A 27353-nucleotide genomic window follows, 5' to 3' on the forward strand; every position below is an offset into this window, starting at 1 on the left:
AGTTGCATGTGTATACATGTACCTGATGAAGTTGGAAATGCTGGGATCTTTTGCAAAGGTGTGGGGTGCATATGGTAGACTGTATACTGCACGTCAACAAAAAAGTGGGAATAAACTCAAGAATGTTGGCAAATTAACTCAAGTATGTGGCAGGCACCCCCTTCCCCTGTGGGCATGTCTACAGAAGGGAATCTAGACTACGTGCATACCCCCCCCCCCCGGTAATTAAGGATCAGGGTTCTATACCTTGGAGGGAGCCTACATGTGTAGAACAGGCAGGCTCCCCTCCACAGATGTGTTCACCAAACCCATGGACAGTGGGGATCAGGGCTGGTGTGTCCCTGCCCCCTCGCTCACATCATGTGAGGGTGAACACCCAAATAGGGCTTAGACCACTGGTTTGTGGTTACGTAACAGGGAACCGTGGTTTGTTCTAAAGTAGAAGTGGAATCTTTCTCTCTTGTCCTTTGTTGGAAGAAACAGGAATGGAGTGTGTGCTTGTGTGTGTGAGAGAGAGAGAGAGGGAGAGAGAGAGACCATGGCTTGTTCACAGTTATTTAAACAATGGTTTTAGATTAACGTCTGAATTAGGCCTCAGAGCCTCCAGAGATTTGTAGGCAAGAACTTAGAAACACATGTTGCAGTAAACTAATTTGCCTTGAAGAAAATGCCACAACAATCTGCAGTGTTGTAGACAGAGGAGATGCAGGCCAGGACCCTTCCATGAACATTCAGCTGGTGCCATGTGTGTCTGTGTAATTAGCTTGCACTGAATGGTTTATAGGAGACCCTTCACCATGGTGAGGTACATGACGTTGCAGCAAAAAGTACTTTTCCACTTTGAAGAACTATTAGTTGCATGCTGCTCAGCTTCCAACTGAATCTATCTTGGAAGCTTCATAAAAGTCTCTGTAAGTAAATTTAAGGTTCTGGGGTCAAAGATAATAAAATTAAAATGAGAAGAGTAGTGCTATTCGTTGTACTATCCCAAGGTTAAATAGCCCAGCATGTACGTTTTTATGTCAACTCTGCAAATCAGTTGCAGGGTTTGTGACAGATCTTTTGTGGCCGAATCCAAGATTCAGACTAGGCAGTGTGCAAAGGCAGCGCCTTTTATAAAAGTGGCTTCTGTTGTGGTCAAAGTGATATTAAGGGGGAGACCGGCCAGCCCATTACACCGGTCCTACCACACAGAGCTTGCTTTCGAGACGGAGAACATGACTATTTCAAAGCACCGCAGTGAAAGGGAGCCTCTAGACTCGCATATACTTTATTCGAGTTTCCACACTCATTCCCATGCACCGGCGCCACTCCTGCCCCTCACAAAAGAGAATTCTATCGACTGCAACCGAGAACCGGAAGTCTATCCAGTGAACCACGAAGACTTCAGCCTCTTTGGTTCATGGGTATCGGCTTTGTTTCGGAAGGTGTCTGTGTGTGGGGGGGTTGTCTCTTTTCTTGGCTGCTGCCCGTACGCACGCGCGAAGCTGGCGTTCGCGCCGCACGTTGGAGAGGGGAGGGGGGATGCGCGCGGGACGCACGCGTCCACATACACACGCTACTGTCAAGTCGGCCGGCCCGCCCCTTTTCCCGGCGTTCGCCGATGGGCCGGCGGAGCGCATGCGCGCTAGTGGGCTGCCGTTGCCGCCGCTGCTGCTGTGTATGTCCGTCCCTCTCTTTCTCTCTTTCACTCGCCATGTTGTTGTGAGTCCTTACGGCGGCGGCGGCGGAGGGGGAGGGGAGGAGGAGGCGGTGGCAGGAAGGCGAGGGTGGCAGAGAGGGGGCAGTTGGGTAATTATTGGCAAGCGTGTTCCAGGAGGAGGAGGAAGAAGAGGAGGAGGAGGAGGAGGAGGAGGAGGAGGAGGAACAGCAGCAGCCCCCCCTTCCCGTGTCCGTTACAGGGAGCAGCGCCGCCAGCCCAGCCCGTGAGTATTCGGCCGTGGGAGGGGTGGATGGAAGTCGCCCCCCCTCCCCAGCTCTCCACGTTCTATTGTTTCGCTCCCGGGAAAGCGGGCGAGGAGGGAGGGAGGGAAGGCGAGCGAGCCGCTGCAGCTGCTCCGGGCCTGGCTGGCGGCTGCGCGCACGTCTCCGCCCCCCGTCCCCAGCCCTCCCTTTGTGTTGTGGAGAACTAGGCCTGTGCAGGACCAGGTTGCTGGAGGCGAGGAAGCCATACCCCCCGAAAAGGGCGGGGGGGGCGAAGAAAAGAGGCGGTCGGTTGTGGGTGTGGTGGAAGGAGCCAACATGGTGCTTGTGGGAACGTTTGGACGGGTGGGTTTGGTTTGGTTCGGCTCTTCCCCTTCTTCTCTCTCTCTCCCCCCTTCCTTCCGCGGTCCGTGCCGTTGCTTTGTTTTGTGTTCGAAGGATGCGCGCGAGTGCCTGTTTCGGCTTGCGAAAGGCGAGGAGCGCAGAGGGTTTGACGGCCCGAATGTACAGGCGAGGGAGGAGCAGAGGAGATAGTTTTGGACGTGGGTGGGGCACCGTGTTAGGGAAGAAGGGCGAGGGGGGCAGTTTGAGAGGGGGGGATTTGTTTTCCTAGGGTAGTGCGTTTTAAGCCCTTTTCCGTGCCACCGCCCTATCACAGTGTGTTAGGGATGTGTGTGAGCGGAAAGGAGAGGGGTCTGTGTTGTGTGGTTGTGTGCACCATTTATAGTTCAGAGGCCTGCTCCATGGGAGTTGAAGGAGCGGTTGGAGACTGGAAAGGCTTTTGGAGGTGCAGTGGATTGGCTAATGGACAGTTATTTTTTCCTTTGTTTTGGTGGAGTCCTGCCAACAGGAACTGGCCCAGTACACTCAACCTATTTTGGCGAGTAGTCTTTGGGACCAAAATGGCAGCAACATTCTAAGTGACTGGTGTGTTTTAGCAAAAGCTTCATGGATGGGTGTTTGTAGTGGAACCTGTATGTACTGTAGTTAGTCCCTTGGCTAGAAGAGATTTCATTTTATGTATTGGTAATCTGAGAAAGGGTAGATGTAACAAAAGAGAGCACAGAAGGGAAATAGCCGTTAAAGAAGTGGAGACAGAAACCAGGAATGTTCTTGCGTTACGCTGAGGACAGGCCTATGGGGAAGGTGTGTAAAAAGGAGAGATACAGACTTATTCACTGTGTGCTTAAAGTTCCATTGTTGTAGTAATCCTAATTCCGAAGTGTGTGTTGTGTGGTTCCTCTGAAACATTGAAATATCAGTGCTTGTTAGAAGTTGCCTCGTATAGCATATATGATGTCTGTGCGGGTGGGAATACTCTGGAAATTGATTAGTTTCGTTCATCAGAACACATTAGGAAAACAATGTATGTGATGGAAACATCTAAATTGTTTGCTGTGTAACTCCTTTGGATTCATATTTGTATTGTTTTTAAAACAATAGATGAAATTCTAGTCGTCTTAAGAGGAATTTGTGAAGAAATTTTATTTTGGTGCGTGGGGAGGAAAACCTGTGGGAGGAGCAGCAAGAAGTGTAATAAAGGCTGCAAGAAAGGTCAACAAACAGGAACTAGCTTGGGGAACTGTTAACAAGTTTAGTAATTGGAGTTACGACAAGATGCTGAGTGGAAAAGTGTTCAGAATATGCTTTGTGGGAAAAGAAAGAATGGGCTAAATTTAAGTAAAGGTATTTCAGGCATATGAAATGTGGTGGACAGACAGGCATATGTTTGTGCAGTAGAGGTTTAAAATATGTAGCTTTGATAAATTGTTCATAAACACAGTGTCTCGTTAATGTAGAAAAACATCTATAAATTTCTTTGAGTAACTCATCTGAAAAAAGTTCTGATAATCCACTCTTAGACTTTAAGGATACATAATTTTCTTTTGGTAGAATATGATTAGAGTAAACTAGGTATTCAATGTGATGTTGGAACTTTATATGCAACCAGTGAAATCTTTCAGGACTATTTAGGTATATCACATTTCACTGTATAGTTGGTAGGATAATTCAGCTATTTCTGACAGTTTAAAAACAAATAATTATGAAAGATGTATTCCTTCTATTGTACATTGTATATTCTATATTTTACTGAAACAGATTTTTTAAAGTTTCAGTTACATGTCAATAATATAAAAATAATGTACAAAAATAAATTATATGGTTTGTCTGATTCTGTAAACACTTTTAAGCCAGTTTGGGAATGTTCTGTGTCTCAGAAATTTTATAAAACACAACTTTTTGGATTCTGTCAGGAGAAGTGTAAGCATGCTCAAGTAAAGGAACTCCCCCCTCCCCCTGCAGCCTCCTGAACCCCTAAAAAGCTGCTTTTTGGAGTTGAGAGACCCCCCTGATTTGCATGAGATTTCAGAAGATGTTTCCAGCTGACGATACACACGTGCACACACCTATCCACCATCATATACCATTCTGGGTCTCAGGAACAGTATTTTGGTGGTAGTGTAGGTGAGAAATTCCCCTTGCGCAAACAATCTTACCTTGCTCTCCTCAGGATACAACTCTACACGCACAATGACTTATTCTCTAGTCCACATTGATAAGCTATTTTCAGGGTGCATCCTAACACAAATCACGCCTGCGAGAGATGGATGCCACAGCTATGCTAGTGCATTGACTGTTCTATCCTATATGTGCTTACCCCAAGGTAGAAGGGGAGAAAATGAATTTCTCTGAAAAAGAGCAACAACTTAGCGACACAGCCGGGGTGCTCACTAATCACAGGCCATTGTGGTCATAACACCCCCATGCCACTCAAGACATGGAGGGAATCAGTGCACTCACTCAATGGAGACATGCCCCAGGACAGCCTCCTGCCCCATCCCCCACACATAATGGCACCTCAGTGCCCCCACTCCATGAGCTCCTGTGGCACAACCAGAGTGATGACCCCACTGCGGCAGGTCTCCAGGAATCCCTGCACACAGGGGTTTGTGCCCCCTTATATCACACACTGCTCACAAACACTTGTTTTTGATCACAGCATGTCAGGGGAAGCAAGGACAGGCCACAGAACATAGCACCCACATAGCTCCTTTGGCAGGAGGCTTATTTATTTATTTCATTTGTATACCGCCCAATAGCCGAAGCTCTCTGAGCAGTTCACAAAAGACAAGGCTTGCAAAAGACACACAGCTTTCCTCAGGAGCTTGGTTCAAGACTTAGTAAGGGAGAAGAGTCTTTGCCAAGGAGAAAGGGAGAGACCTGGACAGGCAACAGGAGATGTCACACATTAACAGCAACAACCTTCAGTAAGCACATAGGGTATGGACTTGAGAAGCAGCTGGAGATAAGAGTTTTAGTCCCAGCAGGGGAAATGGGGAGGAATGCCCAGCCCCACATGCCTGGCCATGCAAAGGTAAAAGAGGCAGCTCACTGAATTCTAATGCATACTGCAAACACCAGAGGCAAATACCCTCTCAGCCACAGCTGCATACAGGAAACAGGTGGGGCATTTGTCATCTCCTTTCCCTCAGCCTCAACCCAGGCATATATGATCTAGGCATATGTGATCCTGCCTGGGTTTTGAGCAGGATCCATGTGATCCTGCTCAAAACACAGGCAGGATCACATGGGTTGTAAGAGGAGCCCTAGCCAGGAGGAACAGCTCATTTTTCATATGCAGAAGGTCCCAGTTTTAAATCCAGGGTACGATCCCACACTAGAAAAGGTGAGGAGGGCTTCCCCACAGCTGAACCAGTCGGGAGGAGTGCTGCATGGGCCAATAGCCCTTTTTGCCTCCCCTCTTTCCCCACTTTCAACTGAGTGCCTCATAGACCATGGCAGCAGCCCCCATCCCAGTATTTATTATTTATTTATTTATTTATTTATTTATTGCATTTATATCCCGCCTTTTTTTCCTCTTGCAAGGAACCCAAGGCGGCTTACGTTATCCTCCTCTCCATTTATTATTTATTATTTATTTATTTATTTATTTATTGCATTTATATCCCGCCTTTTTTTCCTCTTGCAAGGAACCCAAGGCGGCTTACGTTATCCTCCTCTCCATTTTATCCTCACAACAACAACCCTGTGAGGTAGGTTGGGCTGAGAGTCTGTGACTGGCCCAAAGTCACCCAGTGAGCTTCCATGGCCGAGTGGGGAACCCGGATCTCCCAGCTCCCAGTCCAACACTGTTGCCACTACACCACACTGGCTCTCCAGTAGTGCACCTTGAGCAGCCTGCCTTCTCACAGTGCAGGGAACCTGATGGAGCATACTGTGGAGGGGCTACTGATAGCATCAGGCTCCCTCCCCCCCCCCCCGTCCTGAAGCCAGCTGAAACCGGATCACACTAGTGAGAGAAAAAGAAATCTCTACCAATTCGTAGAAACACACTCTCTAGAGCTTTTGGTGTGCTGTGATTGGGTGCAGAATTGCACTGTGTTCTATACTCAGTTGTGATGATGTGGTTTGTTTGAGATGGTAATTCTTCACCTGCCTGAAATGAGTTGAGTCATACTTGAAAAAGCCCATTCTTTTCAGGTATACCATTGACAACTAGTGTCATGGGAGTGAGCTTCACTCCCCTCTCCTCCCCATGCACCCACAAATCCACTCAGGAGGGTCCCCCAACCCTCCAGAGTAAATTGGGATGTGTACCAGAAGGGCGCAGGGTGAGGGAGAAATCTTTCCACCAACTATGCCCGTTTTGCTGGCAGACAGACGCCACTGGATTTTACCAAGAATACTACACTGGTTAGACCCTTGTTCTGATCAGCAAGGCTTTGAAACTAAAACTTTTTAGTAAATACGCAGCAATCAGAATCAAACCTAAAGTTGCAAATTTTATTTGAGGATCTAATTATTTTATTAGGTAACATTCATATAATTCTCTTAACAGGTCTGTGCATCTAACAAGGTGATTACGTTGGGAAACCTGTTTCAGTAAGAAACCTCTTACATCAATGTGTTTGTGTTTCTGATGGAAAGTCTGTTTAATTGGTTGTGTGGCTTTATTGAAACAAGCAACAGCACTTTCCTTCCACCCTTTTCATGGTAGCTCCTGTTGCCTGCTATAGTGGATAAACCTCTGTTTTCCCATGGCATGTCTTATTATACAGCCAACCATGGAAGAGCCCTTTCTACACATCCAACTGCATTACCACCAGTAGGCCTAGTCACATGTGATACTTAAAAATGGATGCTGGTGGCTAGTAGTATGAAAGATGCAGTCATACAAAGGATGAATGGAGGAAAAGATCATACTGTCATCTTGATGTTTTGCAATATTTCTTCAGCCCTAATCACCAGGTCACACCCGTTGTTGCAAAGTGACCATGTAATGCTGGAATTTTTGATTGTATGGATAGTTAAAGGTGAGCATAGGAATGATTATTTTAATAACCTCAGAGCAATGATAGGTAGGATTAAATGCTAGACTGACTAATAGGGAAAGGAGGCCAAGATGGGTGGGAGTTTTTGTAGTACTTATTAAGGGTGCAATCACAAACAAGAGAAAAATAGGAGACCTCTAAAAAAAGCTGTACAAAAAGCTCTGATCTGAAACTGGATCTGAAAATAAAAAAGAATGCACATAAGAAATGGACGGAAGGGTAGTTACCAAGGGCTAGTACAGGTGAGTAGCCTAGAATTGTGAGGATATTGTCAAGGAAGCTAAAGCTTGGAACGAGTTGAGACTGGTGAGGGGTACTAAGTGACAAAGAGGGCTTATTCAGGTATGGTCAAAGGAAATGGAAGAAAATGGTAAGCCTGCTATTCAGTAAGTATGATATGTTAAAGGGTGATAAAAAGGAAATGCTCAACTCCAGTTTTTCCTCTCCTTTTTTTCCAGAAGAGGGAATTCTGTGCATCTTCACAAAAATGTGAATCCTGAGACACAGGATTGTAGTTCAAGATTATTAAGGAGTTGGTCATGAAATGCCTAACTACCTTAAATGAGTGCAAGTCTTCCTGTCTGGATAACCTGACCTAGGGTACTAAGGAACTTGCTGATGCTCTCTCAGAAGCTCTGTATTATTGAGAAATCATGGAGAACAGATGAGAAGTAACAGGACTGGAGATGGTCAAGCGAGGGGCTGTAGTTCAGTGGCAGAGCACATTCTTTGCATGCAGAAGGTACCAAGTTCAATCCCCAGCATCTCAAAGTAGGGCTAGGAGAGAATCCTGCCTGATGTCGTGGAGAACCATTGCTAGTCAATATTGACAAGACTGGGGTAGATAGAGTGATGGTCTGACTTAGTATAAGGCCATTTTCTATGTCCCTAAATATTGTCCCAATCTTAAAAAAAAAAAAAAAGTGGGGGGAGAGAAATATCTGGGAAACTACAGACCTATCAGCTTGACTTCAGTATCAGAGAAGATACTGGAACAGATGATAAATGGGTTGATCTGTAAGCATCTTGGTAACAGTAGTTATTAGTAGAAGTCAGCGTGTATTTGTCAAGAATAAATTCTGTCAGACTAAGCGTACTTTATCTTTTTTTATTGGCTTACTAGTTTAGTGAGTTGTGGAAATGTTGTGGAGGTAATTTATCTTGATTTCAGCAAAACACTTGACCCAGTTCCCCATTATGTTTTTGTTAAATGCAAATGGTAATACTATCGGGTGCATTCACAGCTGGTTGAAAAAAATCGTGTGTGTGTGTGTGGCGGGGTCATCAGTGTTTACCAGTTTGCAGCTGATAATCTGTTGCAGATCAGACAGAATGTTTCCAGTATTTATTGACAGATGTGTGCATTAAACTTAAACTACAATATCTTTAATTTGGCAGATAGTGCCAAAACACTGAAAAGAGCAGGCAATTCTTCACTGCTGTACACACTAGCGTCTGGTTTCATAATTTAGTTACAATTCTTGTTTATGACAAATAATACACTTGGTTCTCACCATCAAACATCTCAGTCCATGGGTGCTGGTTTCTTGGCTATTTGATGGAAACTTGTGTTATTTTTAGGGGAATTGTTCTGCATATTAGTTATGTACATATAGATGTATTTATTCAGTGCTGCAGAACCTGAGTGTATAACCACAATTGGTATCTTTAGAATTTGGCCTCTCAACTGAGACGTATCAGTAGATTCACCCCCAAAATGAGAAGATATGAGCAAAAATATTTTTCTGTGGTTGGCTACCCATGGACAGCCATGCTGTGGAGAAGGATATCTAGTCACTGAGTTGACTACTGGATTATTTTTATGGAATCTTAATAATGCTAATACCTAGCATTTATACAGAACACTTTTGTAGGTACTCAGTGTCCTCCATTATTGCAGCCCTTACAATGTAGGCCAGCAATGTAGGCCCACGTTCACTTTTTACAGCAAGGGGTAGACAACCTGCAGTCCTCTTGATGTCGGGCTCCAACTCCAGTCAGCCCCCACAAGTATGCCAGTGGTCATTTGGAGGGCTCCAGGTTGCCTAGAGATGTAAAATTCCAGGAAATTCTGAAGCCATGAAAAAAAAGCTTTTTCCCCCCATAAATTTTGGAAAGAATTGAAAAATAAGCAATACTTTTTTTGGTGCTCTTAACAGATCTAGAGTCACTTCATTGCTTAAGGACAGCCTTCCCCAACCTGGTGCCCTCCAGATGTTTTGGACTTCAGCACCCATCAGCATCAGGCAGCGTGGCCAGTGGTCTGGAATGCTGGGTGTTGTACTCCAAGACATTTGGATGGCACTAGGTTGGGGAAGGCTGCTTTAGGAACATATGTAAAACTTGTTTTGCTCCTAACATTATCATTAAAATAACAATATTTTAAAAGTAAACTCAGGTTCAGTTATCCTATGCTGTTGCTGCTCCTCTGCTAGTTCTGTTGCTCCAGTGGAACAGACAGCTAGTGCAACAGGAACTAGCAGTTCCTGAAATAATCCTGGAAATGAGTGGAAACATTAATTTCCAGAATGGGAGAGGTCAGCGGAGCTCCCTGGATTGTTCATTGCTGTGGGAGTTGGCAGGCTGATGGAAACTAGCATGCATCTTCACATTTACTGCAGTTTCAACAACCTGTAGTTTATTAACTGTGGGTTGTTGACAACATGTGAACCGGGTCATAGACTGTGTTTGCATACAATGGTAAACTGGAATTCCAGAGAATCCTGGTTTACTGTGAATGAGCTGTTGTGCTGGTTTATGTGGCTGATTTGCTTCTGCTTGGCTCTTTTCTTGCCAGTGGAAATGGTTAGATTAACCAGGAATGTAAATCCAATCATGTTGTCCAAAGCAAAGGTCCTAGTTTGCACTCCTTGCAAGCCAGGAATTGTAAACTGAGAAGAAACCCTGGCTTCCAATTCTGCCTTGTGAAGGGTGCGAAAAGTCAGGGTTGCTGGTTTGGGCGAAATAGTAAGCTTTACATTCCTGGTTAGTTTAGCTTCTCCCGCTGGTGGGAGGAGCTAAGCAGGAGCAAATTGGCTGCATGCACTTGCTCAAAGTAAGTCAGGATTCTCCAGACTTCTGGTTTACTGTTGCTTCCAAATACAGCTGTGTTGCACAGTAGTGTGCAGTTGTGATAAACTGTCTTCCATCCATGCACCAATGTATTTTTGTCACTTAGGAATCTGCTCTTTATACGGTGTTCTGGGCTTAGACATTTGAGCAGTCAAAAATGTGGTCAGTTGACAGTGGTCAATATTTTAAAAGCATTATTTATTAAAACAATAAAAATACATTAATCATCAGTAGGTTTGACACTTATGCTAATTGAAGGCCAATTTTGCTTCACAATATAATATTTCATGGTGAATATGATCAAGCACAAGTGAGACCACATTATCGTACCTACTTTATCATACTTTATGATACCGTATCTACTTCATGAAACCTTATCATATCACATTAACGTACCTACTTGGTGGCGGCAAAGCAGTTATACTTCTCTGCCTTCATTGCATATTCAGGTAGGTCTGCAGCAGAGCTTTTACAGGTGGTGAATAAGTTGTTGAAATCATACCTAGACAGGGATGTGATGACCAGAGGCCTGATGTAGCAGGTTTGCAAGGCATTTTGAAAATAAAGTTGCTTACATCCATGCCGAACCTGATGTCCTCATCGATGCAGTTCCAGTAGGTATGTCTAGAGCTTTCTAATTTGGTTTTGTGGGATCAATTTCAGTTAATGCAGTCTGAAGAGGTAGTCAAAATGCTTGGAGGGGTGTAGCCATTCTTGATCAGTGACGTGGGTTTTCTGGAACATTTTGCAATGCAATTTAGGGTCATTTGCATTGGAAAATTTTCAGTTTGTGTCAGATGTTCTGATGCCCTAGAGCACTTCCTGCCCTCCAGATGTGTTGGCCTATAACTCCCATCATCCCTCACCATTTGCTGTGCTGGACAGAGCTGATGGGAGCTGTAGGCCAAACCATCTGGAGGGCCACAAGTTGCCCACCCCTGCATAGAGAGATCTAATTGATCGTGTATATTTTGCTTTTATTTAGTTAAAAAAAATCTAAGAAAAGGAGCCCATGTTATTTTTTTTGTCCCCAAACCAATCATTTGACCTGAAATTTTTGAAGAAAAAATTAAAGACCATTTAATGTAATTTCAGTGTTAAATCATGTAGATATTTTTATTGGGATACTTATAAAAATGTAAAGACAATAGCATGTACTTCCCTTACAATATAAGGGGAAAAAAACCAAAAGTACTGAAAACTGTTGAACACTAATTTTAAATAATGATATAATTATAGTTATTTTTAAATAATATTTAATATAATTAATTTTAACAACCGAAAGAAATGTACACAATGTGCTGACAACCTCTCATCTATTTCAGCAGAGTTCAGCTCTCTTCCACTAAAGTTGTTGAGGCACCATCAGGTTCGCTGTCATGATTTATTAGCCCCATTTCACTCTGAGACATACATGTATTTCAGTGACATATAGTATTTTCTCGCATACTTGTTAAGGACAATCAACTGAAAAAACATTAATTAACAACTTTGAAACTGCCAAGCCGGCCTGATAACGTATTTGCAATTGGCATACGTTTATTTTTCTGATGGACTTATGAAAAGGAAATGTGTTTATGGAAAAATACAGCACCGGAGAATTTTCTGCCCCACATCACTGTTCTTGATCCTTGTTCATCTTGGCTATTAACAACTGGCTGGAGGGGCTGACTGCATCCAAGAGGTAGTTAATGCATCCTTGTGAGGGTGGTGGGTAATGCCAGCCACGTTGAAAAGAGGCCTTCATGTGTCCAGTCCTTAAGAAAGACTTTTTGGACCTGGGGAGATTGATTAGTACTATCGCCTGATTGCTAACATCTTGTACTTGGGCGAGATCTTGGAGTGGATTGTGGAGGCTCAACTCCAGATACTTTTATTTACTTACTTACTTACTTACTTACAGTATGTTTATACCACTCCACATCCAAAGACCTCGGAGCGGTGAACAGTGGACAGGATAAAGAATAAAAACACCATGTTAAAATAATTTAATAATAAAGAAACAGAGGAAGTAGATGATCTAGACCCATTTCAGTTTGGCTTGGATTTTGTCATGCAATAGCTTTGATTGGCCTGATGGATTATCTTTGTCGGGGATAGCCATACTTGGAACATTAATGACTTTTGTGATTTTATGCAATCTAGGCAATTTGTATGGACATTGTTAGACAATGTATATGACTCCTTTTCTTAGGGAGATTTTGAAACTGAGATAACAGCCGGCACTCTGTCTACAGGATTTTGGATCGTGTATATGGTTTTGTAGTACATTTTTCTATGTCTTGTTGTATTTTGCACGCTTTTAATACATTTTATGGATATATTGAATTTTTCTGTTGCTGTTTGAATCGGGGAGTGCTTGTTTATAAATAAAGACCCCAGAAATTACTAGCCTGCGAAGTTTTTTGTACCTCTGCAGCCAGCATGAAAATTTATTTATTTATTTAAAACATTTCTATCTCACCCTATATCATTAAGATCTCAGGGCGACATACAGATAAAATCAGTTGTAAACAGTATAAAACAATAAATAATTTAATCACCTAAACCATATTAAACAAGCTAAAAACCAGTTAAAATCTAAAACAACAGTTAAAACAATGTGCTAGGGAATGCATTTAGCCCTCAAAGGCTTTGGTAAAAAGTCACTTTTTTAGTTGGCCCCAAAACTAGACCAATGTCTGCGCCAATCGGGCCTCCAAGGGGAAGGCATTTCACAACTGGGGTGCCACAGCAGAGAAGGCCTTCTCCCACGTCCCACCATAGCGTATGTCTCGTACTGGTGGGATGCAGAGGAAGGCCCCTCCAACAGATCTCAGTTCTCCGGCAGGCATATATAGGGAGAGGCGCTCCCTCAAATATCGAGGTCCCAAGCCGCTTCGGGCTTTAAATGTCATCACCCAAACCTTGAATTCCAACCGGAAGTGTATTGGCAGCCTGTGCAAAATGTAGGCTACTAGACTTTTAGCAGGCCAATTTAAAAAACAAACAAACACCTTCCATCAAGTGGAGTAGTGGAGGAGGGATGGAGTGATCCTTCATTTCTCCACTACCTCACTGTGTTACTGCGCTGGCTGTGGAGGGGGACAGCTCTTTCCTCTTCCATCAGCACTCATTAACCTGCATGGAATTTCATGCACTTACTGATGGCTGCCAGGTGAGTTAAATACAAGGTGGAAGAAAGCTCAACTTGGTAGGTAGATGGACTTGAGCCTAAGGGACTATCAAGTACTACAATTATATGGCTTTGATCAAGTTGCTATCTTTCAATCTCCACTTTTTGTAAAAGGAAAATAGCGGCCTGCTCCACAAGGATAATTGAAGGAGAGCACAAAGATTATAAAGCACTTTGTGAGATAAAAGTGGTATATAGTGTGGTGTGGTACATAGTGTGAGAGAGAGAGAGAGAGAGAGAGAGAGAGAGATCACTCATTGTGTGGGCAGGCACGCGTGTGTGTTTTAGTGTATGCACTAACAAACAACTTGGTGAAATTTACAGGTAAAGTGTGGCTCGGTACCTGGAGAGTAACAATTCAGTTAATTAGCTGATGGTGACAGTCCTATCAAGTGGACATTGGGAGGCATATTACCAGCAACATAGAGTTCTGCAATGGTTGTTACCTGTAATCTGAACTTTAAGGTATTACAGTATAGGATTCATAACTGAAAAATAATCTCCAACTGGGATACAGACCTGTAAATAGCCACTTTCTTGATCAACCTACAACACATACAGACCTGTAAATAGCCACTTTCTTGATGCACCTATAGAGAGTAAGAATTTCTTCCAGGTGACCTGACAAGAAAGTATGTGTTTGTTTTAAAGTGGAAGAGTCGTGTTTGAAAGTCAGAATATGTTGGATTTTGGATATGTATTGGGGACACGTTTAAATATGAATTACAGCATTTAAGAGCATAATCCTATATATACCAGGTGGCCCCAAAGGAGGTATACAGTTGTTTAGAATGTTGATGGGAGGGGGAGAGAATGTGTGAGTAGAAGATGTGTGGGTGGAGTCGAATGACAGTTGGGAAGAGTGAGTGACAGGGAGTGACAGTTAAATCAGTTAAGTGTAGAGAGTGAGGGAGTGAGCCCCTGAAGTAGGTATACAGTTGTTTAGTTGTTTAGTTATTTTTTTTACTGATATTGTGAATGATGGCAGCAAACTTGAGTCAAGAACAACGAAAGTGTATTCTGAAGCAGTACTGGAAGACTGAAAATGCCGAGCGGGTGCGCACAGCGTGGCAAGAAGCATCTGACACTCCTCCACCAACATGTCTGACAATTTATTGTCTTAGAGATAAATTTGAAGCAACAGGTGCAGTGGCTAATGCACCAAAATCTGGACGTCCTAGGACGTCTATGACAGAGGAAAATGAGATGACAGTCACTCTGACATTTGTGAACAGTCCGAAAAAGTTCACACGACATGCATCTAAGCAGCTATCTATACCTAGAACGTCCTTGCAACGCTTAATGCATAAATTGAAATTGAAGCGGTACCGTCCAAGACTGTTACATGGTCTTCTGGAGGACGACCCAAACCGTCGGTTGCAATTCTGTGAGATGATGCATAACCAAATCTCTAATGAACCAGACCTTCTTGATAAGATCATCTGGTCAGGTGAGGCTTCTTTCAAGTGTCAGGCCACGGGAACAGGCATAACTGTGTGTATTGGGCAGATGAAAATCCTCATTTGACTGTCACATCTCAGCTGAACCAGCCAGGCGTCACAGTGTGGGGTGCACTGTCCAGCAAAGGTGTTGTAGGATATGTTGTAGGAATGTTGCAACGTTGATGGAATACATTTTGAGCACTTACAATATTAAACAGTGTTAAACAAATGTAAATGTAATAAACAATGTAATAAAATGCAAATAAACTATACTGTATACCTACTTTTGGGCCACTCTGTATATCTAGACAGAAAACAACTCCCAGCATTACCAAGACAGCCATGGAGTAAGGAATAAATCATGTATATGGCATTTATTCTGTACTTCTTTGAAAAGTAATTATATAATCTCTCATCTAAGAAGGTTGAGTTGCCTGATGTTTGGTAGTTACAGGGAAGTATTGCTCTTGAATTTTTCAGACAGAATTTTCTAGAGACCTAACGTTGACAGATTTCTGCTGTCAGGGTGAATAAAAATTAATGATTCTTTAAAAACAAAACTGATTTTTATTTTAAAAAATTATAAATAAAATAATAACTTTCTCATTTAAAATAACATTAACAACTAAAGCTCATAAACATGCTAAACCTTTTCTTATGGTCTTGTAAAATGAATTAATGGCTCTGTTGCATTTGCACATCTTACATTACCCACCATCAGACATGGGCATTTACTTTCGTTTTTCATCTCATGAAAATGACTCTGTCCAGCATAACTACCAGCTCTTCATTCTTGAATGATCTGGGCTTTCTGTTTTCCTTTCTGTAAAATCACATGTGTAAAGACATGTGGAAAGGATTGTTGTTCTGTGTTGATGTGGTGGTGGGGGTGATAGGCCAAGAAAAGAAGAGGATTTAGTTAAGACAGAAAGATAATATAGAAGGGTAGATAAAAACTGTATATTTTTATTTTAAAAATCAGAAAAATTAGATTTTTACCATTTACATTGATTTTTTTACATTAAATAACAAGTTTCTCTTGAATAACAACTTTGTTAAAATTAAATAAACTGGATATAAATATGTTGAACTGTTAATCTCTAAGCTGAATCAGTGTTTTACCAGATACATTGAGTTAAGGGAGACTTCTCTATAGAAATGAAGAACCCATCTGATCATTTCTCAAATATGAATATTTACACTCTACCTACCAAATACAGCACTTCATTTTCACCTGATGAAAATAAACTGTTCAGTAACTATCAGACCTTGCTTTGAATCATCAGTCATGGGCCTTTCAGTTTTGTTTACTAGTTTGTTTTGGTGAGGGTGGGACTGGGCCAAGACAGAATTTCACAGAAAGGAAAACAAGACAAAATTGTCCAGTGGGCATCTTCCTGACTTCCCATCCTTAAGCTGCAGTCCTATAACCACTTGCCTGAGAGAAAGCCTCATTGAACTCAATGGAAACTTTTTTCCAAGTAGACATGTATAGGATTGCACTGTTAACCTCAGACTGTCATTGGTGCTGGTCATAGAAAGACCCTATATGGGAATATTTAAGGGCATTCCCTGCACAGGTTAAAAAGGAAAGCATGCAAATATAAACAGTGAGACAAAGCCTCTTGTTAGAATGAACCAGTGTAAATAATACTCTGTTTAGTTGTAAAGTAATATAGTTTAGTGGTCAGATTTGAACCATTGTTTAATAAATATATGAAAACGTTTCAGTAAGGAGCTTCATTTAAATCAGTAATTTAAACCAGCCTTTTTTCATGCCGATTTAAATCAATCTAGTGAGAGCTGGACTATAAGGAAGGCTGAGCGCCGAAGAATTGATGCTTTCGAACTGTGGTGCTGGAGAAGACTCTTACGAGTCCCCTGGACTGCAAGGAGGTCAAATCAGTCCATCCTAAAGGAAATCAACCCTGACTGCTCATTGGAAGGACAGATCCTGAAGCTGAAGCTCCAATATTTTGGCCACCTAATGCGAAGAGAAAAGTCCCTGGAAAAGACCCTGATGCTGGGAAAGACTGAAGGCAAAAGGAGAAGGGGACGGCAGAGGATGAGATGGCTAGATAGCATCAGTGATGCAATTAATATGAACTTGAGCACGCTCCGGGAGAGAGCGCAGGACAGGAAGGCCTGGCGTGCTATGGTCCATGGGGTCACGAAGAGTCGGACACGACTGAACGACTGAACAAAAACAACAACCCTGTAGTTTGGTTTCAGTTAATTTGTTCTGTTTAAGCATCATGTGTGCAGTTTGTAATGGATTTTCCTCATGGAATATTTGTTGATCCTGGATTTCCGTCTTTTTCTCCTTCTGTGTTTCAGGCTTTACTTGTTTGAACTATCTGGATTTATGTTAATAAACATATGCCTGGCCCTATATTTTCCATTGCTATTCGATACCTTGCTCTTTAGTGCTCTGTGCTAGAATCTAAAATTGTGAGTTCCTTTGGTGGTTTATATGGATAAGTCTTTTCAGAACGTTTGTCTGAATCAAGACTCAGACCTCGGTAAGGAACCTCACTTGCACCAGAGTGGATTGTATTACAAGCTTTAGATAAGCTAAGCTGAAATATAGAAATTATCCACAAGTCGAACCTATTTCCTAATGCTAGACTTTATTACCTAATCCTATTTTCCCCCTAAAGGCTATGCCTTAACCTAGATTTACCTCTTGATCACAAATAATAAAGTTTTCATTGGTGAGTAAGGGAAATTTCTATTGTGGAAGCATGCTTTGCTGATTCAAAACATGCTTCCGTGGTAAACCTACATGCTCAAGAGATAATTGGCTTCAGAAAACCAGAATAACTGCTGCCATTAAATTTTATTGCCACTTGTGGTATTGTGCTGCTTTGCTCTGTGTGGAGTTCAGAGGCAGTTTCCAGCATAGTATTATTGGGAGTGACCCATGTATAGCTGGACTGCATGCATTTGTTGTATAAGGTAGCAAAGTACCAGCCAGTCAATTCCTGTTTTCCCCACTTGACCTTTAGTTGGAACTTCAAGGCCTAGTACCTCCTCAGTTCTTCAGTACTGTGGTATTTCCACTGAATGTTCTAGGCAAAAAGATGAAAACTAGTGCCTCTTATATGTTATGCAAGTCAACTGCCCATTTTATTGACTTCCAACAAAATGAGCACTGATACCACATTTCATACATGAGTGCACCTGCATTTTTCTACTACTCAAGAGACAATCTCCATGTAGGAAAAGTGGCCTAAGATGGTGCAGTGAATTCTTTTTATAAAAAATAGTGAAATAATGAATAATAAAAAATAATAACTCATCTTACTGAAACATGATTTCTGATGTTAATTCAGACCAGTGAACATAAAGAATACAGATGGATGCTATCCTGAATTTATATATTCCAAAATGTAATGAAAATGCTTCATTTCTCAATTAGACCTATTTTCAGACATTTGATTCTCTCTTGCCTTTATATAGTAAGTCATTTTCATCATAATCGCAATATTCCATATCCTGGAAAAACAGTTAAACTGTGCAGGGGCAATGCTCTTTTTCCACCGTAACACAATGGAAATTTAGCTGCCATGATCAAATTAATAACCTTCTCCAAAATGGAGATTTCTACTTTCTACTCTCCATGATTATGCCATTTTTAATCCCCCCAGGTTGAAGTCTAGCTTCTCAAGAGCTTTTTAGTCCAACAAGGACCCCGAGATGGCTGACAAATAGCAAAAAATAAGTTCACTAAAAAACTAAAGTTAAAAAGTGATAAGCAGCAGTAGAGAAGAACATAAACATCTCTAGCAAACAAAATAATGACAGCAATTTAATAACTAGTGTCTGGAAGTACTCTGGAAAACAATGTTTTAACCACACCTCTAAAAATGGGTGCAGGGGCCTGTATGAGTCTCTCTAGGACAGGAGCTCAAAAGATTGAGCACCATTAGTGAAAATGACCTGACTTTTGCTTCTACATGCTGTAGCTCAGACAGTGGAGGGTCATGCATGGAGCAGGGCTAGCTTGGTGATTGGGCAGGTTCATGTGGGAGGAGGTGAACCTCTAAATATCCTGGCCCAAACTGTTTAGGACTGGCTACAACATTGAGTTCATAGCAGGAATAGACTGTGAGATGCAGAAGTGATGTGTTTTTAGCAACAAGAAGTCAAGTACTTATGACTTGTTGCACACAAGAGGGCATGGTGGTTAAAATCTTCCCTCGGCTGCCTTCCTGGACAGAATGTTTGTTTGTCAACCTATTTTTATGATTGGCACTAACATCTGGTGCAGGCTTGCCCAACCTGGTGTCCTCCAGATGTTTTGAATGACAATACCCATCATCCCTGCCACTGGACAATGCTGGCTTAGGCTGATGGCAGTTGGAGGCCAAAGCACATGGAATTGGAGAAGGATGTCCTAGAGAGGGAATCTTCTCATTGTTTCATACTTGCTCACTGTTAGATCCCAGTACTTGCTCTCCTCTCCTGGGTATTCCATCACCTATTGCTACATCTGTTGATGAAGAACATAAGAGGAGCCCTGCTGGATCAAAGCAAAGGCCCATCTAGTCCAGTGTTCTGTATCCCACAGTGGCTAACCAAATGCCTCCAGAAAGCCCAAAAGCAGCGCATGATGGTAATGTTTTGTTTTATTTAAAGCATTTTTGCCTTGCTCTTCACCAGAAAAGGGCTTCCTCAGTGGCTTACAAACACCAATAATAAGACAAAACTTGCCCTAAGACTTATATTCTAAAAGATATAATACGAAAGGAAAGGGGAGGGAGGAAGGATCACACATATGGGCTCCTCACCTGCGTGGAGACTCGTTTGGGAAATTTCCAAGCTGCAGTTTTTTGGCGGGGACCCCTCCCCCCCCACCTGTGACATATATAGCGTGGGTTCCCGCCTTCCCGTGAGTTCCTTTTCGACCACCTTAGCGTTACTTTGTGGGGAACTTTTCGACATTCTGTCACACTGCATTTCTCTCTTATCTAAAACCTCTTTTCTTCCTTTACCTTATTCTTCTTTATCTTATAACAAGAGAGCGCATGTGTCAATTGTCGACAGTGTTGGAGAGCGTTGTCCGCCTCAGCGGCAATGCGTTTGTTCTCCTTTGGTGTATGGCCCCAAAGCCTCTGTTCAGAAGGTGCACGGCTTGTGGCAGTAAGGTGCTATATTCGGACATCCACTCTTTGTGTCTTATTTGCTTGGGAGAAACCCACAAGGTTGAATTTTGCCACCACTACCAATCGCTATCGAAGCAGGCTCACAAGAGTTGTTGTTGTTCAGTCGTTAAGTCGTGTCCGACTCTTCGTGACCCCATGGACCATAGCACGCCAGGCCTTCCTGTCCTGCGCTCTCTCCCGGAGCGTGCTCAAGTTCATATTAATTGCATCACTGATGCTATCTAGCCATCTCATCCTCTGCCGTCCCCTTCTCCTTTTGCCTTCAGTCTTTCCCAGCATCAGGGTCTTTTCCAGGGACTTTTCTCTTCGCATTAGGTGGCCAAAATATTGGAGCTTCAGCTTCAGGATCTGTCCTTCCAATGAGCAGTCAGGGTTGATTTCCTTTAGGATGGACTGATTTGACCTCCTTGCAGTCCAGGGGACTCGTAAGAGTCTTCTCCAGCACCACAGTTCGAAAGCATCAATTCTTCGGCGCTCAGCCTTCCTTATAGTCCAGTTCTCACAGCCATACAGTACTACTGGTAAAACCATAGCTCTAACAGAGCACCAACTAAAAACAATCCTGTGGCAATGGGCCCTTCAGGCGGTTGACATGCCTAAGGCCAGACTCCCAGGGAACAGCCCGTCGTGGCCCCTTCCACAAGTGCAGAGGCAGCTCCTGCAATTCAGTCTTCTCCCCCGCTAACCGCTGAGCCAATTCGGGTAGATTTGTGTCATGCCCCCCACACACACTGTTACTCTGGACCCGACCTCCACGGTCTCGGAGGGTGAGTTGAGGGACACGCCAACCCCACCACCCCGTCCAGCTCTAGTAGCCCCGGAACGGACATCCAGGTCTCCAACACCGCGTCGCTATGACATCCAGTCACCTCAGTATCGACCTGCGTTTTAACCTCAACAGCCTCCGCAATACCGATCTCTGGATCAATACCGTCAGCATCGACCGTGATTGCTCACGCTCTCCATCCCAAGATTGGGGCCGTTTCTCAGCCTCATCATCTCCTCCCCACCGACAGCACTCGGATACAGACTGGAGGCCCTGGAGGGACCGCGACCTCTTCCATGATCAATCCCATTACTTAGGAGCTACTTCTCCATCGCATGCTCCCTTTCAGCCTGGGCAGCGCTCCAGTTTTGACACTGGGGATGTCTTCTGCCCTCCTTCTCCAGTACCGAGGCTCTCTATGTCCTTAGGACTACAACATCCCAGTCGGGACCATCAAGCCCCGCCACCTCCAATTCCACCTCATGCACCTGATGTGGCACTACGCCCTGCCCACTTGCAGGAATCCAGGGAGGGTTACCAATCAGACTCCTCCTCCTATTCCTCCATTCCCCCATCGACCTGATCACCAGACGATGTCGTTGGGACACGGGATAGAGCCTCGCCTTCCGAAGAGATGGGCCATTTCTCTGAGCAGGTGCTTAGAATGGCTTAATCGTTGGGCATCGAGGTACAACAACCTCCACAGCAACTCCACGATCCAGTATTTGATGCTGTCTCCACCCTGGTGGCCATCCCCTTTCTTCCAGCCCTGCTGAGTGCAGTCCAGCAGACGTGGAAAGCGCTTTCATCCTTGACCCTGACATCCAAGAGGCTGGAATCAATGTACAGGGTTCAAGAAATGGACACGTCGTTCCTCTTGGCACATCCTAAACTGAACTCCATAATAGTGGATTCTGCTCAAGGTCACTCGCAGAAAACACATGCCTCGCCTGTGGATAAGGTGGGCCGTAAACTTGATTTTGTCAGACGTCACCTTTACTCTTCAGTAGCATTGGGACATAGAATCTCCAACTACCAGGCTATGATGGCCAGGTATCAACTCTTCCTCTGGGAGAAAATGGATTCCCTTATCGCGTACCTCCCTGTGGATCAACGTGACTTAGCCAGGGTGTTTCATGCGGAGGCATCCAAACTATCTTGTCAGGAGATCAGTACCGCCCTCATCAGGTGGACTGCAATGCCAAGGGCATGATGGGCTCTGTTTCCCTGAGGTGACAAGCCTGGCTCCACTCTGCGGGCCTAACCCCTGAAGCTCGCTCACGGATAGAAAATCTACCCTTCGGTGAAGGTTTATTTAGTGCAAAAATGGAAGAGCAGATGGACTCAGAACAATGATCAGTAAGGTCCCATGGCAAGTGATGCTAGCGAGAAAAGGAGTCCAAGATGGGTGGGAGCTTTTAAAAAAGGAAATTCTCAAGGCACAATCACAAGCAATTCCAACAAGAAGAAAAGGTGGAAGACAACAGAAGAAGCCAATGTGGCTTCACAAAAAGCTTAGAGATGACCTGAAAACAAAAAAGGACACATAAAGGAAGTGGAAAGAAGGCCAAGTAACAAAGGAAGAGTACAGGCAGATAGCACAGAATTGCAGGGATGGCGTCAGGAAGGCTAAAGCTGAGAATGAGCTGAGGTTAGCAAGGGATGTTAAAAACAACAAAAAGGCTTTCTTCAGCTACGTGCATAGTAAAAGGCAGAGGAAAGAAATGGTGGTTCAGCTATTAAATAAGGGTGGCAAAACGATAACAGATGACAAAGAAAAGGCAGAGGTGCTCAATTCCTACTTTGGCTCAGTCTTCTCCCAAAAGAAGGTCTATGACCCCACTGGCAAAGGCGAAGTACAGGCTGAAGGGGCAGGATTGCAGCTTGAGATCGACAGGCATATGGTCAAGGAACATCTAATTACTTTGAATGAGTTCAAATCTCCAGGGCCAGATGAACTGCATCATAGAGTCATAAAGGAACTGGCAGAAGAACTCTCAGAACCGCTGTCTATTCTCTTTGAGAAATCATGGAGGACGGGGGAAGTGCCAGATGACTGGAGGAGGGCTAACGTTGTCCCTATCTTCAAAAAGGGTAAAAAGGAGGAACCTGGGAACTACAGACCAGTCAGTCTGACATCAATCCCTGGGAAAATTCTGGAGCAGATGATAAAGCAATCCATCTGGAAGCACCTTGACAACAATGCCGTGATTACTCGAAGCCAACATGGATTTGTCAAAAACAAGTCCTGCCAGACAAATCTGATCTCATTTTTTGATCAAGTAACCTCCCTTGTAGACTGTGGGAATGCTGTAGACATCATATACCTCGACTTCAGCTAAGCTTTGCACAAAGTGCCCCATGATATCCTGATGAGCAAACTAGCTCAAAGTGGGCTAGATGAAACAACGATCCGGTGGATCCACAGTTGGCTACAGAATCGGACTCAAAGAATGCTTATCAATGGGACCTTCTCAAACTGGGGAGAGGTAACGAGTGGGGTACCGCAGGGCTCAGTCCTGGGCCCAGTGTTCTTCAACATTTTTATTAATGACTTGTAGGAGGAGGTGCAGGGAATGCTGATCAAATTTGCAGATGACACAAAATTGGGAGGGATAGCTAATACTTTGGAAGACAGAAACAAAATTCAAAATGATCTTGATAGACTGGAGCACTGGGCAGAAAACAACAGAATGACATTTAATAGGGACAAATGCCAAGTTCTGCACCTAGGAAAAAGAAACCAAATGCACAGTTACAAGATGGGGGATACGTGGCTCAACCACACTACAAGCGAGAAGGATCTTGGAATTGTTGTCGATCACAAGCTGAATATGAGCCAACAATGTGATGTGGCTGCAAAAAAGGCCAATGCTCTTTTGGGCTGCATTCATAGAAGCATCGCTTCCAAATCCCGGGAAGTACTAGTTCCACTCTACTCAGCACTGGTTAGGCCTCATCTGGAGTACTGTGTCCAGTTCTGGGCACCACACTTTAAGAAGGATGCAGACGAACTGGAGAGGGTTCAAAGGAGGGCAACAAAGATGATCAGGGGACTGGAAACAAAGCCCTATGAAGAGAGACTGAAAGAACTGGGCATGTTTAGCCTTGAGAAGAGACGACTGAGGGGAGATATGATAGCACTCTTCAAGTACTTGAAAGGTTGTCACAGAGAGGAAGGCCAGGATCTCTTCTTGATCATCCCAGAGTGCAGGACACGGAATAATGGGCTCAAGTTACAGGAAGCCAGATTCCGGCTGAACATCAGGAAAAACTTCCTGACTGTAAGAGCAATACGACAATGGAACCAATGACCTAGGGAGGTGGTGGGCTCTCCCACACTGGAGGCCTTTAAGATGAGGCTGGACAGCCATTTGTCAGGGATGCTCTGACTTGGATTCCTGCATTGATCAGGGGGTTGGACTCGATGGCCTTGTGGGCCCCTTCCAGCCCTACTATTCTATGACTCCGTACAGAAAGCCAGAACAATCACTCGTACGATGGGCATCGACCAATCCCAGCAACAACAGCAGCAGTACGCTCCGTACCATCAACGCTGCTGGTACTGACACCACACCTACCTACCTTGGCAGTCTGGGAACCGGACACCCAGATACCCACAACAACAACAACAAAGGAAAAACTACTCCCTCCCCAGGTTCCAACAAAAAGCGAAGGGCGAGAGATTCTCTAAATGTCATCTTTGACTTCAACTCATCTCCCCTCCATACCAACCTTTGCAAACCTCCCTTTGGAGACCATCTGAACAAATTTTATTCAGCCTGGACGAGAGTGACATCCGACAACTGGGTACTCGCTATTGTCTGTCGCGGATACAAAATAGAATCAACACTCTCCCGCCTCTAGGCCCAGTCTGGACCACTCCACCTTCGGAAGTCCTTCACAAAGAAACCCAGTCTCTCCTACAAAAGGGTACCATCCAGCACGTTCTTCCAAACCCCGGTACGGAGGCGTTCTTCTCCAGGTACTTCATGGTACCAAAACGGGATGGAGGCCTCCAGCCCATTCTAGACCTTCAAGACCTGAACAAGTTTATCACCCCCAAGAGGTTCAGGATGACAACCCTAGCCACAATTCTACCACTCCTTCGGAAGGGCTGTTGGTTTGCCGTGATCGACCTTGAGGATGCGTACTTCGAGGTAGCCATAGAACACTCACACAGAAAATTCCTCCGCTTTGCGATCGGAGAAGAACTTTTCCAGTTCGATGTTCTACCGTTCGGTCTTTCAACAGCCCCACACATGTTCACCAAGTGTATGGCTGTGGTCTGCGCTTTTTTCTCCATGAAAAAGCAAAGTCGGGCAGTATAGCACAGCTTCCCCTGCTCATGAAATCCCCCTGCTGCAGAGTATTGCATTTACAGCCCTCCATGATAAGACTGATGCAGCTCACCTTTCCATGGCAACTGCAATGCAAGGGAAGCCGGGACACCATCTGACAGAGCAGGAGGACTAGAGAGGGAGGAGGAGTGAGGGCAGGGAAAATAAGCTACTCCCAGTAGCTTATTTGGCCAATTGTGTGGGGTATAACAGAATTAACCATGGTGAGTAGCTTATTAAGCCACCATGGCTTAAAGTGATGTGCAGACCCGACCAGTGTCTTTTGTTTGTTCTATTGAAAGCAACTGTAAATCCAAGGGTGAGCTGAATCCTATGTGAAGGTAAGCTGAAATGTTTTGCAATAGACTGCGCTAGGTTTTTGGTAAGAATTGCAGATTTGCAGTTACGGAATTTTGTTCTTAGGTCCATTGTAGTTTTCCCCACATATTGCATACGACATCCTTTTTTTCCCCCCACATTCAATTAAATTCATGAATTCTCCACCATGCATCACATTCAGAAAACCATGCAATCTGCCTAAATTGTTAAAGCTGCCCTTAACAAGATACTTGCAACCCAGGATCATACCACTGGGGCAGAGGAAGCAGCTGCGATTAATGCTTCTCCATTGCGATCGTCCGCACCCAGTCTCTGTGTGTAGAGTTTGTGTTAATTTAATTTTTTTAATAATTGAATATGGATGTCCCTTAACATTTGAATATCAGTAGTAGGGATGTCAGAGAAATCCGCCACGGATTCAAATGAGACTGGATTCCAAAGAACCCGTGAATCCGTGGCAGGATGGCTCCACTTACCTCAGCCCCAGGAGGATTCTGTCCGGAACGGCACTCAGCTTGAGGCCTTAACCGGACCCGTTCACCTCTGCACTGATTGCTATTTTTCGTTAAAAAATGGCGATCGGCAGGATGTGCCCATAGACTTATATGCAAGATTTTTTTGCGTATAAGTTTATGGGCACATCCTGCCATTTTTTTAAGAGTCTGGAATGGGAAGGGGAGACTGGAACGATCTATGGACACATAGACTTGCATGCAAGATTCACAGCTCCATTTTGCGAATAAGTCTATGGGCATATCGTGCCAATCGCCATTTTAAAAAGAAAAATGGTGATCGGTGCAGAGGCAAACTGGCCAGGTAAGCCTCCCTCAAGCTGGGTGGCTCTCAGAATCTTTGTGGAGCAGAGCTGCTCTGGAGGATTCCGGTGGGGGGGGAGGAACGGATCCTCCCCCCGGTGGATTCCCCACCGGAACAGGTGGGGAATCCGTAAATCCCTAATCAGTAGTATATTCAAGGATTTAAAATCTACTCTGAGCACTTGTATTTAGAGTTAATATTCTGGGCGTGGTTGGCTTGTGGGAGAGATGGTTGTATTTTCAAGTAGTAGGTCCTATTCTGATAAATCATCTTGTCAGTATTTTTTTTTCTCAAGGCATTTCCTGTTTTTATTGAGACATTTCCTACAAAATTTATTTCTAATAAGATTACTTGTTCATCTGTCTTGCTTGATCTTGTAAGTTTTTCCTTCTGTTCAGGTATGCTCAATGTGTGAACTTAAGCAAGTTCATCTATGTGTTGATAACATCAGTTGTACTTATGCTAGTATTGCAAGATTTCATGATGGCTGCTAAACAATGTGTTTCTCCGGGTATTTTTCATAGTTCTTTTCATTTGCTGAGTAAATAAGTAAGAGAACTGGCTGGTGCCCTTCAGTAGGGAAGTATAGTTAATAAAATATAGGGCATATTTAATTAGGTGTGTAGCAATTTCTGGAAATATCTAGTAAGTTCTAAAAATACCGTATTATATCCAGTCAGTCCTTCTCTTCCCTTCTTCAGCATCCTATACCCAGAAAACCCTGAACAACATGGGCTGTGTCACAGGGAGCTGCAGTGTGAAGAGGGAATTGCCTGAATTTTGTCTCATAAAAGATCCCCCCCAATCCAATTTTGAGTGATCCCCTGAAGAGGCTTTTTTGGGGGTACCGGGGGCTGCAGGTGTGAGGAAGGGAAGTGAACTGTTGGTTGCGCAAGCTGCCTTACACTTGTGCAACCATCAGATAGATCGCATGTGTATTACATATAAATTTCCTATG

The 27353-nt window shown here is 43.8% G+C and overlaps 1 protein-coding gene across 29 annotated transcripts in view; it reads left to right on the forward strand.

The window, feature by feature from the left end:
• Window positions 1-1600: 1600 nt before the first annotated feature.
• PUM2 (pumilio RNA binding family member 2) overlaps window positions 1601-27353 on the forward strand; it is an 82511-nt gene continuing 56758 nt past the window's right edge. For 13 of the 29 annotated variants that reach the window (XM_084826528.1, XM_084826531.1, XM_084826535.1 and 10 more), the window contains exon 1: window positions 1686-1704. Coding sequence is in view for 2 of the 29 variants with exons in the window: in XM_084826536.1 (XP_084682662.1) it covers window positions 1621-1704 (84 nt within the window). In the remaining 27 variants the exon portion in view is untranslated. The other 16 variants (XM_084826541.1, XM_084826544.1, XM_084826546.1 and 13 more) reach the window with 12 other exon arrangements.

Source organism: Heloderma suspectum, chromosome 1, assembly GCF_057233095.1.
Source record: "Heloderma suspectum isolate Gila_16-S chromosome 1, 16-S_ref, whole genome shotgun sequence".
Classification (NCBI taxonomy): Eukaryota; Metazoa; Chordata; class Lepidosauria; order Squamata; family Helodermatidae; genus Heloderma; species Heloderma suspectum.